The following is a 15450-nucleotide window of genomic DNA, read 5'->3' as shown; positions in this document are numbered from 1 at the left end:
TGAGTAGCAAGAGGATTCACCAAGATACTGCAATACATATTTTTGTTTAAATAACTCATAGAATCATAGACATTTAGGACTGGAAGGGATCTCGATAGATCATCTCGTTCAGCCCCCTGCACTAAGGCAGGACTAAGTATTGACTAGACGATCCCTGGTGTTTGTCTAACCTGTCCTTAAAAACCTTCAGTTACGGAGATTCCACATTAATGATGATAATGATCCAAGTGGTACTTGTCAATCCAGAGCATACATTAATGACTTACAATTTGATAATGTTTTCTATATTTATTAATCATTTTGATCAATGGATTTATTACTGAACAAGCAAATATGTTGGTTCTATCGCAAACCAACAATACAATGTGATGGTGACCTCATCTGTACGACTTGCCAGAAAGATTGAAAAGGTACTATAGCCGAGTAAGATTTATTTAAAATGTATTTCTTCATCTAACGGAAGCCAGGTAAAAGCAGATGAAAAGGCTTAACTGAAAATATACAATTATTCTATATTCTTCTGAAAACAGTTTACAGTAGTTTCCCATACTGAATTAGATACTAACTCTAAAGAGGATTATTTGTTTAGCTGATACAATTGTTACCGTAAGGTACTTAAGTAAAGCTGTCATTATATTTTAGCAAGTACAATGTGACAATTTCTCAACTGTAGATTTTAATAAGTCTTATAAAAATAAAGGTACACATATTATACAAGATATATGTATACTAAAACTAAATAAAAACTGGACAATATTCTCAAACACAAGTTTCATTATTTTAAATCTAAAATTAATGAAAGCAACAAATAGCAAGATTAAGATGAAGGGTTGTTGTTCTTTTAACCTTACTGAAGTTAAAAAAACAAAAACAAAAAATTCCTTCATTTATGATTTTCTGTGGGGTGTTGACACTAACACCCTCCCAAAAATAAAGCAAAGCATATTTCTTACCTTCACCTACCATAGAAACACCTATTGACATTCCCATGAACTTGCTTTTGGTCCATACATGGGCGTTCACACACATTCTCTTCTCCTTGCATTCACAGTAAAAGCATGATACTGGTGGGTGATGGGATACTTGTTCAGCTACAAACCTCAGCTTGTAGCACTCCGATTGGTCCTGGCCAAATTCCTTGGTTTGGTCCTTAGAAACTACAGAGGCACTGTTAGTTCTGAATGATTTCACTTTGTCTTTAGGTACATCCCATGAGCAATGAAATGATTCACCAATTATTGGATTATAGGGTTTCTTGGCAACTGCTCCCTTTCGGCCTTCATGAAAGGCTGTTAGATAATATTCCACAAAGCAAATAATTCTTTCCTCAGGAGTGGCTCCAGCTGCAATTGACAAAAACAGATCTGGATGCGCCATGAAATTTGCATACATCTCCAGCAGAGATCTTTTCTCCAAAATAAATGTTGGAAGCACCACCTGTATTCAAAGCAGACAAAGGCAGGTATGATTCCCCATGATTATACTACAGCGATAGTAAACAGTTAAGACAACCGCAATTTTAGCTGAGCCAAGCTTCATGATAGCTGTTTCCGCCACCTCTGCCAGAGAGCAATTTCTCTTGGAATACATTATAAATAATGAATCAAGGAAAAATTAGCAGTCTTGATAACTGTACAAGCTGCTTCCTATTTCATTACGGTTCTCAATGGCAGACCAAGTGACATGGATCCGCTATTTCCTCTTTCTCTCTGGTCAGCTAATAAACAACCCACTGTTCTTAGAAGCCTTCATTGTTTGAGAATGTGAAAACAGTCTGGTACAAGTTAAATTAATTCTAACACCACACGAACTTGAGCTGAATTGTTATTAAATGTCAAAAAAAAACAAACCAAACACAGACTTCCGAGGCTCCCAGCCTACTGAACATTTCAGAGGATGCTTATATAACTAAGTGTTCTCCAGTTTCCAAATGGTTAGTGAGAGCATAAAAGCATCTAATTAACATTGGTTGAAAAGAGTAATATTGTTTTGTTAAAAATAGTTTTACTGAAAACTATTACGATGCACTGAAGAGCAGCAGAGGTCTGTGGAACACAGAATAATGTCTTCCTCCTCTACACAGGACCACAGGAGCGAAACTAGTGAGGAGTTACCGCTAACAGGGGAGATGTACAATATATTATCTACATGACTTAAAGTGAACTGAAGTGCCAGATCTGTCCTTGTCACTTAGAGAGACACTTTTCCACTATCTACCATCACTGACAAGGAATATGTTTGGAGTCACAGGCAAATCAGGAGCCAGGCTGCTGTAGGATGAGCATTGATGATCCCTGGGAATACTCCCAAGAAAATACACTTGTGGCCTCCTTTCTACACTCATTCTGGCAAATGAATTTCAACTTTCCTCTCCTTTGAGTTCCCTCCTTTCTCCATCACTCCCCTTTTCAGTTCATCCTTCTGCCCTGCTCCAAGAATCAGGCAAGGACAGAGTGATACCATCCCCATCTCGAATATAAGGAACCTTGCCACTCCCCTCACTGTTATAAAATCAAACTAATGCACAGTTTAAGCCTTTTTAGTGAGTAAAGATAATGGAAGTTGTCAGGTATTTATTTCCATTCAAATTATAAAATTACAATTAACCCACAAATATTTCTTTGAATGGATTCTCTCAATGACCCAAACCCATACTGCCATATGCTACTCTACAATTGCTTAGTGTTTCATAAGTGAATCAGAACGGTTGCTATTCAGGCAGGCAGAGACTGGTATTGTTGCAAAGTTACTGTTCATATCCAAGAAGAAGGGAGATAGCGACACTGATTTAAAGGGCTCTGCTAATGTATTAATATTGTGGGCTCTACTGTATCTTTTATGGACCCCTTCATCATTTTTGGCTGTTTTAAATATATCATGCAGAACTGATGGTACATTTTTCTTCTGGGTCTGTACACTCTTGGGGACTCTCTATCAGCAATGCATCTCCTACTGGACTTAGGCCACAATCCTGCAACCTGTTGCATGTGTTTGGATCTCTGCATGCAGCCCTGCTGTAGCTGCATAACCCACACCTTACATTGTATTGGCTTACATATACAAAAGAACTCAATAACTAAAACAAATAGTGGTGGATTTTTTGTTGCTTTTTCAGTTTGATTCCAGCTTTGAAGAGTAGTGGGAGAAGATCATCACAAACAATATCAAAACTGGTTTCACAGATGAAAAATAATTAACATTTTAAAACATTCACTTTCAGCCCAAATATTTATTGTCTGGTATAATTCAAATAGCAATTCATCACAGTTGCTATCTGCTTCAGTGACTTAGATTTATTATATAAAAAAAATCTTTAGCTGTACATCTCAAAAAGTGTGCGCATCAAAAGGAGGTTGATAGCCTTTAAAAAAAAATGGGTTTCATGTTCTACCATCCACAGAAAGTTAGTGATAGTTCAACAATGTATGCATTATGTAGACTTCAAGGAGGAGAGGAGGACTGCAAAGCCATCCTTTTGGTAAAAAGAAAAAGGAGTACTTGTGGCAGCTTAGAGACTAACAAATTTATTTGAGCATAAGCTTTCGTGAGCTACAGCTCACTTCATCGGATGCATTTGGTGGAAAATACAGAGGGGAGATTTATATACACACACAGAGAACATGAAACAATGGGTTTTATCATACACACTGTAAGGAGAGTGATCACTTAAGATGAGCCATCACCAGCAGCGGGGGGGGGGGGGGAAGGAGGAAAACCTTTCATGGTGACAAGCAAGGTAGGCCATTTCCAGCAGTTAACAAGAACATCTGAGGAACAGTGGGGGGTGGGGTGGGGTGGGGGGGAGAAATAACATGAGGAAATAGTTTTACTTTGTGCAATGACTCATCCATTCCCAGTCTCTATTCAAGCCTAAGTTAATTGTATCCAGTTTGCAAATTAATTCCAATTCAGCAGTCTCTCATTGGAGTCTGTTTTTGAAGTTTTTTTGTTGAAGGATAGCCACCCTCAGGTCTGTAATCGAGTGACTGGAGAGATTGAAGTGTTCTCCGACTGGTTTTTGAATGTTATAATTCTTGACGTCTGATTTGTGTCCATTTATTCTTTTACGTAGAGACTGTCCAGTTTGACCAATGTACATGGCAGAGGGGCATTGCTGGCACATGATGGCATATATCACATTGGTAGATGCGCAGGTGAACGAGCCTCTGATAGTGTGGCTGATGTGATTAGGCCCTATGATGGTGTCCCCTGAATAGATATGTGGACAGAGTTGGCAACGGGCTTTGTTGCAAGGATAGGTTCCTGGGTTAGTGGTTCTGTTGTGTGGTGTGTGGTTGCTGGTGAGTATTTGCTTCAGATCGGGGTAAACCAATTCTTCCCTTTTGCCCAAGTGGCCGCTTCTGACAAGAACAACATTTATTTTCACAAATCAGGGGTTGGAGGGGTTGGAGAGTGGGAGGAAATGGAGGAACACATTTAAGATGTTGCTGATTTTGTGATTACATTTTAAAGCTGAAAAGATTTCATCCTCCGAGCTTGCTTGTCAACATCCTGGGGTTCATTTCCATGTTCTCTACTGCTGGATTTATCCTCTGGAGCCAGCTGCCCGCATAACTGCTTAAATAGGCATTAAAAATACTCAATGCTTTCATTGCAATTTCAACTGCTGATTAAAAAATTTGAGAGAGAGAATTCTAACTCAAACTTATAACTTAAAAGACACCCAGCAGTTTACAAGAAAAGATTTAAATTCTCATATAACCAACAAGGCTCCACAGCTAACAACAAAATAACTAAATAGTTTCAAAAATGAAATCTCTGCAGCGGAAAATGATTCAAGTTTTTGAGCTTTCACTGTGATTTAATTGGATTTTAAATCTATGCAACTTTCAAGAAAAAATATCTGTACAATGTTCTCTTGAACATTGAAACTATATACTGTATACTTTTGTATTTAACACTACCATGCACCAATATAAACGGTCCAAAAGATTCTGATCAATTTTTGGAGTTGACCCTCATTCTCAGAAATTAGCCAGTTTATACAGTTTTTCCACAGAAACATATAGGAGTTGTGAAAAAACTACTGTATCTCCCTGCCAATGCAGGAACATTTTCTATATATAGTAGTTATCCATACGCTAACTAAAGCGACAGTTTTCTCCCCTTTCCTGGGAGACAATTCCACATCTTAACATAATGCACTGCCCAGAAATTTGTACAGAATTAGAAATGAGACTATTTACACTTGTAACTGGAGCCATCCATGGCACTCCAGACATTTTTGTATCCGTACAAAAGGGTAAGGCTGTCTCTTCTTTTTTCACTTTGGGGAACCCTGACAAATAAAAAATTGCAAATAAATTTAAATAGAATGAGTACCTTTGTGGATTGCATGCTCAGGTAGCATAAATCGTCTGCACTAAAGAATCCACTAGTCAAAGCTCTAGAGGAAGGGCAGTTCTTGTGGGAATTGTGGGATTTCACAATTGGAAGAAAGCAGTCTAATAGGTGTTCTGCTTTCCTCCTTGAGGATGGGGGAAGAGTGGACGGACTCAGAATAGAATTACAATCTGCCTCTACAGGATTTTATGAACCCACCTACACTTAATGCAATTTCAGGGTAGCCATGACCATAATCCTTTAAAAGATTTGTTTCAAACCGCCACTAGATCCAAGTGCCAGTTGGAGAAAGTAAGTGTGTGACTTCTTAGAACCAGAAGTATTTATTTCCTTTGCCACTGTTTGCTGTGGGGGCAGAGTGTACTGATTTAAATCAAAATGATGATTTAAAATCAGCAAGCAGAAAACCTTAATTTAAGTAGATAAGGTGGGTAAGGTAATATCTTTTATTGGACCAACTTCTGTTGGTGAGAGACAAGCTTTTGAGCTCACACAGAGCCCTTCTTCAGGTCTGGGCTAGATCTTCCCAGACCCTGAAGAAGAGCTCCGTGTAAGCTCAAAAGCATAAGCAGCAGGTAATGGAGGCCAGGGGAGGCTAAGCCTCCCCAAATCTCATGCTGTCAGGGGCAAAGGGGCAGTGTGAGATTTGGGGCCCCTGAAAAATCTCCTTCTGCTATAGCCCCAATCTTGGAGGGGGGAGAGTGAGCGGGGGCAGGGCCTGAGTGTTGACTGGGAGTGGGGTATTGGCTGGAAGAGGCAGGCAGGGGGCTAGCTTTACCTGCCACCCATGCTCAGAAGCATGTCTCTCACCCCTACAGAAGTTGGTCCAATAAAATGCATTACCTCATCCACATTGTATCTTAAATATATTAAGACCAACATGGCTATAACACTGAAAACATTAATTTAAATAATCAATTTTAATCTTATTTTGCATTTGTACTTTTTAGTTATTTTCCTAAATAAAGGTTGATTCTCATTGGTTGTTAACAATAAAAACATTGATTTACAACTAAAAATAGCATTTACGCTAAATTTGCTGCTTTTTTCCCCTAACCAGAAGAATACTACATATATTTATTTAAGCAATTACATAGCTTAACTTTAATTATTTAGATTCTTTCTTTAGACAATTATGTTAGAAAATGGTAATCAATGCTTCTCTTCTTATTTGTGCCATGCTCTATTTAAATAGAAATTCAAATTCAGTTACAAATGGAGAAAAGACAGCTTTTTATTAGTTAAATAAAACTACCTTAAATATGCTGGATACATAAAGAAAAAAAGTTTATCAAAAGATTTGCAAAACATTTTGCATTTAAAACTGATTTATTAAACAAAGGCAGTATTATCTGCAGTTAATGAATTGAACCGATTGTTTCTGGTCAGGATCTCCTTCAAGATTTTGGAACTAGTAGATCCAATCCTCTCACACCTGGTTTTCATTCACAGACTGGAAGATGAAAACAAACATTGCTTTTTCTACTGCCAATTGGTTTCTTAACTTATGACAAACTAGTCATTGAGTTGAAGTCATTGAATAAACTGAAATGAATGAGCGCACCGCATCTTAAGCCTGGGGGGCATTGCCCAGCTTGCCAGGATAAGGGGAATAGTGCTTTACGGCTGTGGGGATAAGAGAGGGGCTCAGAAGCCACTGGAAAAGGGAGTGGGTAAGCATGGCAACACTGACTCATCCGCAGAGACTGGAAGGGCTGGGGAGTTGAAAAGGGGCAAGCCTGGCAGGAGAAGCCCCTTTTCCCCTGACCAAGTGGAGCAGCCCCCATCCCCACTTCCCCTGGAAGTGGCAAAATACCAGGTTTGGTCAGGTCCTGCTGTGGACATCATGCTACCCGCTCCGTCCTCAGGGGGCTGGGAAGGAATTTTTCCCACACCATTAGATTGGCCCAAGTGAAGTGTGGGGGCGGGGAGGTTCACCTTCCCCACAGCCGGTTCAGGGAGGACTTTGCTATAGTGAATAGGGAAGGGAATTAGACTATGATGTCGCAACTCATTTAGTAAGTGTTGGGCAGCTGTCCAGGGCAGGAACTCCCTAGAGAAGGGATACAGTGACTAGATAAATGGCTTAGTGAAGGACTTAAAAAGGAGATGCTTGTTAAAGGAGCAGAACAGGGGCGGATGAGGTGGTGGGAGGGTGTTCAGAGCTCCTGTGACTGGCATGGCAGGAGCCAACCTCCCCATTCCTTTATAGCCCAACTTAACCCCCGTAACCACATGGGTTGGCTGGGGACCAAGATGGAAAAAAGGGAGGCTGGCATAAACCCCAAGGTAGTTATTGAAATGATCATGGGGTTACTTGCACAGTATACTTTTATCTGCTGGGTAGTCCCAGACATCTAATAATAAAGTTGCAACCTGATTAAAACCGTATCAGGTGTCTCCTGTCCTCCTTTCGGTACAGACGGACAAGAAAGCATTCTCTGTGCCTACAGGAAAAGTTACTACTGTCAAAACTGGTTTAACACTTCAGCATACTCTGGTTCCAGGTGCTTAGCCAGTGACATCTCCTAGTTCCGTGGTATGACTTTCTTTAAAACTTCTAAGCAAACATGTACAGATTAATATTTTTTTCATTTAAATGATTTGTACAGATTATAATACATTTAGGCCTTAACATAAATTGCCATAATTTCAAATTTAATTTTAAATAGATTTTTTAAAAGCCTATATTTAATTAATATTAAACCATTTGCTTTAAATAAAAATCGGAGTTTTTTAAATTAACATGATTTATACTTATCCACTTTGCTGTGAGGCAAGAGAGTTGGGCTGCCATTCTACTGAAGGGGGAAGGGAGTATCTGACAGAGCCACTTCCCTCTGAGATGACAATTCACTGTTTTAAGAGGGACAGAAGCATTCTACTATTCAAAGACATCATTGTGGGAGTAAAAATAGGGCACATCTGCTTTCAAGCCAGATGTAATTTGAAAAATAAGCAAAAAGTTTTGTAACATGGGAAAACAAACTACCATGTCCATTTCTGATGAATGGATTTATTTCTTCTCTTCTGGGTTATGGCATGACTTTGTTGGTATATATGTTGTCAGCCATTTACTTCTAGGATAGCAAAAAACCTGGGAAGAGAGGGGAGGATACCAGGCACCTCAGAAATAGTGCCCAAAGTTGTCCCAATTGATCTGTCTGATGGAATGTGTGAGACCAATAACCCAGCTATCCAAATTAGAGGACAGAAATGGCTGCTGAAAAAGTATTAGGCTAATAGTAATTTCATTAAAAGCCAAAGAATGAACAAATTTCAAAAATTTGCACAATAAATCTACTTTAAAAAGCACGTTAAAGTGCAGCCTAAAAACTTGATCCAGCTAAAGCCTTAATGCTACACTGTGATCTATTAATGCAGAGCCATGGACTCACACGCGGCGCCTCTGACTGCTGTGGAAGTCCACGTGAGTGCAGGAGCCTGCTCTAGCAAAACCTGATGAAATCCGTGATGTCAAGTCAAAATAGCAAGTGCAATATAATCCTTCAATATGAAATGTGGCAGCACATCTCCTTCCAGCAGCGAGCACCTCTGCAACATTTAAGTGCTGCTCTTATCTCCTTAGGAAACTTGAGTCAGTTTGTATGTAACCAATGCTAATATGCCAACATAAGAAACCAGTCCTTAGGAAAGGGAAAAGATGCTGTTTTCTTTTATATGGCTCATGAATTTTATGATAAAGTCTTTCAGGAGCAATTGCCACTAAGTGCTCAGAAGAGCACTCTTCGGCCACGTATGTATCGTACAACAATTTCTACTTTATGAAAGCAACTGAAGAAAAAGCCCTGGTGGAGTAGTCACTGAGAAATTCAAAAACACTTAAAACTAAACTGAAGTCATTTCAAATATCTTTTGATTTTAACATCCTCTCTGTCACAGCTAGCTCCTGCAGACCCAAGAGCTGACCAGTATCAAAGTTATCTGGGATTTGACTTTTAGAGGAACGGTTAAAAATGAAATAAGTACTGTCACCAAATAAACTAGGCTTTGTTTCTATACAGACTAAAGGTTGCCTCCCTGTATCAGTCAGCAATCTAGACAATTTTTAAAAATAAATAAAACCAACCAACCAGTAAGTACTTTTTTAAAAATTCCCAAATGGTTAGAAAAGTGGCATGTGCCCATGGTAATACAGTGGTCTGACTGATACTCTTACTATTTGCGTTCATGCATCATTCACACTAAAAATGAACCTGATCTGGCTAAATAAGTTTCTTATTCTTCATTCAGCATAAACATCTATATACACACTCACACTCTAACAATTTGCCAATATTAGGCTCAGATGCCATTCATCTGTGCTCCAAAGTTCACAAAGCCCTCTGTAATTTTTTGTCAATGTGATCGGAGATCAGGGTCAGAGTATAGATTCTTGTAATCTTTTTTATTTATTTTTGCACACTTAGGAATATTTACATTGTTCAAACAACACACACTCACAGCCTAACAAATTATCATCCTTTGGGGGGAAAAATCTGATTCCCACATTGGATGAGAAGTGATTGATCAGAAAACAAGATATTAATGTTTCACTTGCTATAGACTCAATTTAATGTTCCTCTCATTCATACTTTTTGTATTTGGGGGTTGCGTGTGGCAGCACACAGACAGCGAAGGGACTGGAAATTTAAAAAGAAATCCCCCATCACCATCTCGAAGAAGCTCAAAGATAGTTTGATATATTAGACTGAAATAGTTTTATTGCTCCTCAGGTGTTTTTGTCGGGTGATAAAAGTCACATAGGTTACCAAAAGTAGAAAATGGTTTGCAAAATAGAAGGTGTTAATGATGAAGGTCTATAAAGCTTCTAGATCTAGTTTAACGTTCTGAATTCAGGATAGAAATGTTACAGTATTTATACCAGACCACTAAAGTTGAAGAGCCCTAAGAGGCTGAAGAATGCAAAAACTAACGAACAAACAAAAATACAAATAGTATGCAGGCCTGGGTGTTTCTCTCACCTCTAAGAAATGACAATAGAAGTAATACAGAAATGAAGTGGTGAAATTTGGTTGCACTCAGAAATAAACATTACCTGCAGTACAGGTATCTGATATTATTTTTGCAATGGATTAAAGGACTGTTTAACCTTAAAGTTGTCATTTTCATATTATTTTGTCTTATTATTTCAACCATTTTAGGAGAAGAAGGTATATATGCAAGTATATGAGGAGAGGAGGGACCACACTGGGCAAATCCTTTATTTCAGAGAAAAATAATATAAGGTAAAATAAAATTTCGTTTCTAAGATCAAAAGGAAAGCAAAGCAAAGCTTTATTGTATATCCACATGCCCCTGAGAAGAGCTCTTTCATAATTACTCTACCATACAGACAACTCTCTGATCTTCCCATACTGCTTTTATTTGTGGAGGAAACAAGTCAGAATAAATTCATTTTACTTGTTTCACTTCTTTGACAATAACAGCAACAACAACAAAGCAGCTTTCTGTAAGGGCACTCCATGCCATTAGGGAAAAAAAATCCTCTCAAAGCCTATGTATTCACAAGAGATAAAATCACTAGAGAGTGGAATACAAAATTATTAACGGAAGGAAGTTCTCATTTTCACACTATCTACAAATTTTCCAACTCTGCAGGGGCTTGCAGAAAATCTCTCAGGTGAAACCTCTACAACAAGATTCCTTTATATTTTATATACATCATTTATTTGAATGGTTTCAGAACAAAGAAATACACAGATGTAATCTTTTGTAATAGGACTAACATGAAGAGTAGTTTTGTCCTGACCAGCCATAATTTTGTTATACTAAATTGCCTGAAGTTTTCATGTGATCCAAAGGTATCGGATACCAAAGTACTAATTAAACCCATCTTCCTTGTTCCTTAAATTGAAAGCCTTTAACTCCCAGTGTTCATGTTGTCTTTTTAAAAGCAGGTGAAATGAAACTGACTATGGGCCTAATCCTGCATTTCTTGCACAACCAATAAACTCACTGCTTTCATGGGTGTTTTGAATGTACAAAGAACGTAAGATTTTGCCCTGAATGAACGGTAAGAAAACGCGATAAAGACCCTGGCCTTGCAAACATTTATGCAAGTGAGAAACTTTACTCACATGAGCAATCATACCAAGTCCAATGAGTCTACTCACACCACAGTCATAGGTGCTGGAACAATTTTTATAGTAGGTGGACTGACAGCCATTAAACAAAATTGTAAACCCTGCATATGATGTAAGCCATTTCAAACCAGGGGGTGCTCCCGCACCCCCAGCACCACTAGTTCCAGCATCTATGAACATAGTTAAGGATGTGTGTGTAAGTGTTTACAAAATGAGGGCCTTAAAGAGCAAGACAGAAATTTTATCATGGCCTCTATTCTGCTCCTGATAACTATAATGGGACTAAAAGATTTGGTCAAATGAAACTGTGAGCTGCCCTGTGGAAACATTATACCACAATTCCAGATTCATTTGGATTAAACTGTCACTGTCCCAAATGGAATGCGAGGTCTTGTTTTGAAACCCACAGTAGAGTAATTTTCTAAGACAAATACAAATCTGTAAAGCTCCTCCACCACTGCCTACAACCAAACAAACCTTTTCCTCTCCTTCGTTTCTGCAGCTCCTGCGGCTGTCATTTGACATGAAAAGCCTGCTTAAGAAAGCTGATCACCCTCCATACTGCCCGGGGATGGGACCACACTTTTGAAAAGCAGCAAATCTATGAAAACTATTGCTTAAGAGTTTGCAGAATAGGTTGGGATCTGAAACAAAATAGTTTGGGAGGAAGAACTGATTTAGTAAGGAAGAATGCGCAACTTAAAAAAAAATATATAAAGATGTCATGTGCCTACCCTTGTTAGATCCATGCCAAGTTTGAGCTGTGATATGAGATGAAGAATTATGCTACGCTGATCTTCCATGACTCCTAAATCCTCCTCTTCATTATCTTCGGTATCTGTCATCTCATCTTCAACCAGGATCAACTCAGGAGCTGAATGCTAAAATGAAAACAATCACCAAGCATCACCAACTGGATAAATAAGTAGCAACATATGTCACATACTTATGCATGCTTAAAAATGGGGACAGCTCAGAGCACCCAGGAGGCCCCCTTACAAAAATCCACTTAAGGCTGTATCACAACTTTGATGTTTCAGTGGCAACAACGGCGATTATTAGCAAGTATTAATTTATAAATTATTATATAGTATTTGTACTGCAGTAGTTCCAGTCAGCAACAGGGGCACATTGTGTGAAGTTCTGATACAGGTATACAAAAGCAAAATGCCTTCCCCTCCAGAAGCTTGTTCTTTTCTTTATCTATTAAGTAACAAGCACGGTTGAGAATCAGTATCCTCAAGAGAGTTTCAATTTACTAAACCACTCATGTAAATAAATATCTTAAGAAATCATAATATTAAGGACTAACTTCACATGATTCTTCCCCTCATTCATCCCAATTGCTCTACTCTGGAAATCATGGATCAAGTAAATTTTGAATGAAATGCTTTTCAATGCTAATTTGACCCTTGTAGTCAAGAACTTTCTATAATGGAGGTAAATTGGAGTCTAATCAGAAGTATATACATTAATGTGAATTTTTCTGCTCATTGCAGTGCTATGAATTCGTGGCATGGTGTTCAACATTTAGCTTGTCTGTGTTCAAGACAGAGGAGCAATAATATATCTGCCCATTTTCCAGATATCAGTTAAGGATTAAAAAAAACAGAAGAAGTATGACAGGTTTCAGAGTAGCAGCCGTGTTAGTCTGTATTCGCAAAAAGAAAAGGAGTACTTGTGGCACCTTAGAGACTAACAAATTTATTAGAGCATAAGCTTTCGTGAGCTACAGCTCACTTCATCGGATGCATTTGGTGGAAAAAACAGAGGAGAGATTTATATACACACACACAGAGAACATGAAACAATGGGTTTATCATACACACTGTAAGGAGAGTGATCACTTAAGATAAGCCATCACCCACAGCAGGGGGGGGGAAGGAGGAAAACCTTCCATGGTGACAAGCAGGTAGGCTAATTCCAGCAGTTAACAAGAATATCAGAGGAACAGTGGAGGGTGGGGTGGGGGGGGGAGAAATACCATGGGGAAATAGTTTTATTTTGTGTAATGACTCATCCATTCCCAGTCTCTATTCAAGCCTAAGTTAATTGTATCCAGTTTGCAAATTAATTCCAATTCAGCAGTCTCTCGTTGGAGTCTGTTTTTGAAGCTTTTTTGTTGAAGTATAGCCACTCTTAGGTCTGTGATCGAGTGACCAGAGAGATTGAAGTGTTCTCCAACTGGTTTTTGAATGTTATAATTCTTGACGTCTGATGTGTGTCCATTCATTCTTTTACGTAGAGACTGTCCAGTTTGGCCAATGTACATGGCAGAGGGGCATTGCTGGCACATGATGGCATATATCACATTGGTAGATGCGCAGGTGAACGAGCCTCTGATAGTGTGGCTGATGTGATTAGGCCCTATGATGGTATCCCCTGAATAGATATGTGGACAGAGTTGGCAATGGGCTTTGTTGCAAGGATAGGTTCCTGGGTTAGTGGTTCTGTTGTGTGGTGTGTGGTTGCTGGTGAGTATTTGCTTCAGATTGGGGGGCTGTCTGTAAGCAAGGACTGGTCTATCTCCCAAGATCTGAGAGAGCGATGGCTCGTCCTTCAGGATAGGTTGTAGATCCTTGATGATGCGTTGGAGAGGTTTTAGTTGGGGGCTGAAGGTGATGGCTAGTGGCGTTCTGTTGTTTTCTTTGTTGGGCCTGTCCTGTAGTAGGTGACTTCTGGGTACTCTTCTGGCTCTGTCAATCTGTTTCTTCACTTCAGCAGGTGGGTATTGTAGTTGTAGGAATGCATGATAGAGATCTTGTAGGTGTTTGTCTCTGTCTGAGGGGTTGGAGCAAATGCGGTTATATCGTAGCGCTTGGCTGTAGACAATGGATCGAGTGGTATGATCTGGATGAAAGCTAGAGGCATGTAGGTAGGAATAGCGGTCAGTAGGTTTCCGATATAGGGTGGTGTTTATGTGACCATCGCTTATTAGCAGTGTAGTGTCCAGGAAGTGGATCTCTTCTGTGGACTGGTCCAGGCTGAGGTTGATGGTGGGATGGAAATTGTTGAAATCATGGTGGAATTCCTCAAGAGCTTCGTTTCCATGGGTCCAGATGATGAAGATGTCATCAATGTAGCGCAAGTAGAGTAGGGGCATTAGGGGACGAGAGCTGAGGAAGCGTTGTTCTAAGTCAGCCATAAAAATGTTGGCATACTGTGGGGCCATGCGGGTACCCATCGCAGTGCCGCTGATTTGAAGGTATACATTGTCACCAAATGTGAAATAGTTATGGGTCAGGACAAAGTCACAAAGTTCTGCCACCAGGTTAGCCGTGACAGTATCGGGGATACTGTTCCTGACGGCTTGTAGTCCATCTTTGTGTGGAATGTTGGTGTAGAGGGCTTCTACATCCGTAGTGGCTAGGATGGTGTTTTTAGGAAGATCACCAATGGACTGTAGTTTCCTCAGGAAATCGGTGGTGTCTCGAAGATAGCTGGGAGTGCTGGTAACGAAGGGCCTGAGGAGGGAGTCTACATAGCCAGACAATCCTGCTGTCAGGGTGCCAATGCCTGAGATGATGGGGCGTCCAGGATTTCCAGGTTTATGGATCTTGGGTAGCAGATAGAATACCCCAGGTCGGGGCTCCAGGGGTGTGTCTGTGCGGATTTGTTCTTGTGCTTTTTCAGGGAGTTTCTTGAGCAAATGCTGTAGTTTCTTTTGGTAACTCTCAGTGGGATCAGAGGGTAATGGCTTGTAGAAAGTGGTGTTGGAGAGCTGCCTAGTAGCCTCTTGTTCATACTCCGACCTATTCATGATAACGACAGCACCTCCTTTGTCAGCCTTTTTGATTATGATGTCAGAGTTGTTTCTGAGGCTGTGGATGGCACTGTGTTCTGCATGGCTGAGGTTATGGGGTAAGCGATGCTGCTTTTCCACAATTTCAGCTCGTGCACGTCGGCGGAAGCAGTCTATGTAGAAATCCAGGCTGCTGTTTCGACCTTCAGGAGGAGTCCACCCAGAATCCTTCTTTTT

The 15450-nt window shown here is 39.7% G+C and overlaps 1 protein-coding gene across 1 annotated transcript in view; it reads right to left on the bottom strand.

Annotated features, from left to right (window-relative positions):
* Positions 1–15450, bottom strand: part of OSBPL10 (oxysterol binding protein like 10) — a 187123-nt gene that overhangs the window by 21771 nt on the left and 149902 nt on the right. Inside the window, exons 7-8 of the mRNA XM_038388596.2 lie at positions 12206–12352; positions 954–1437 (exon numbers count right to left, since the gene is read on the bottom strand). Coding sequence (XP_038244524.1) covers positions 954–1437; positions 12206–12352 — 631 coding nt within the window. The remainder of the gene's footprint in view (positions 1–953; positions 1438–12205; positions 12353–15450) is intronic.

This window comes from Dermochelys coriacea, chromosome 2 (assembly GCF_009764565.3).
Source record: "Dermochelys coriacea isolate rDerCor1 chromosome 2, rDerCor1.pri.v4, whole genome shotgun sequence".
NCBI classification, from domain to species: domain Eukaryota; kingdom Metazoa; phylum Chordata; order Testudines; family Dermochelyidae; genus Dermochelys; species Dermochelys coriacea.
This window is presented reverse-complemented; position numbering and strand designations above follow the sequence as displayed.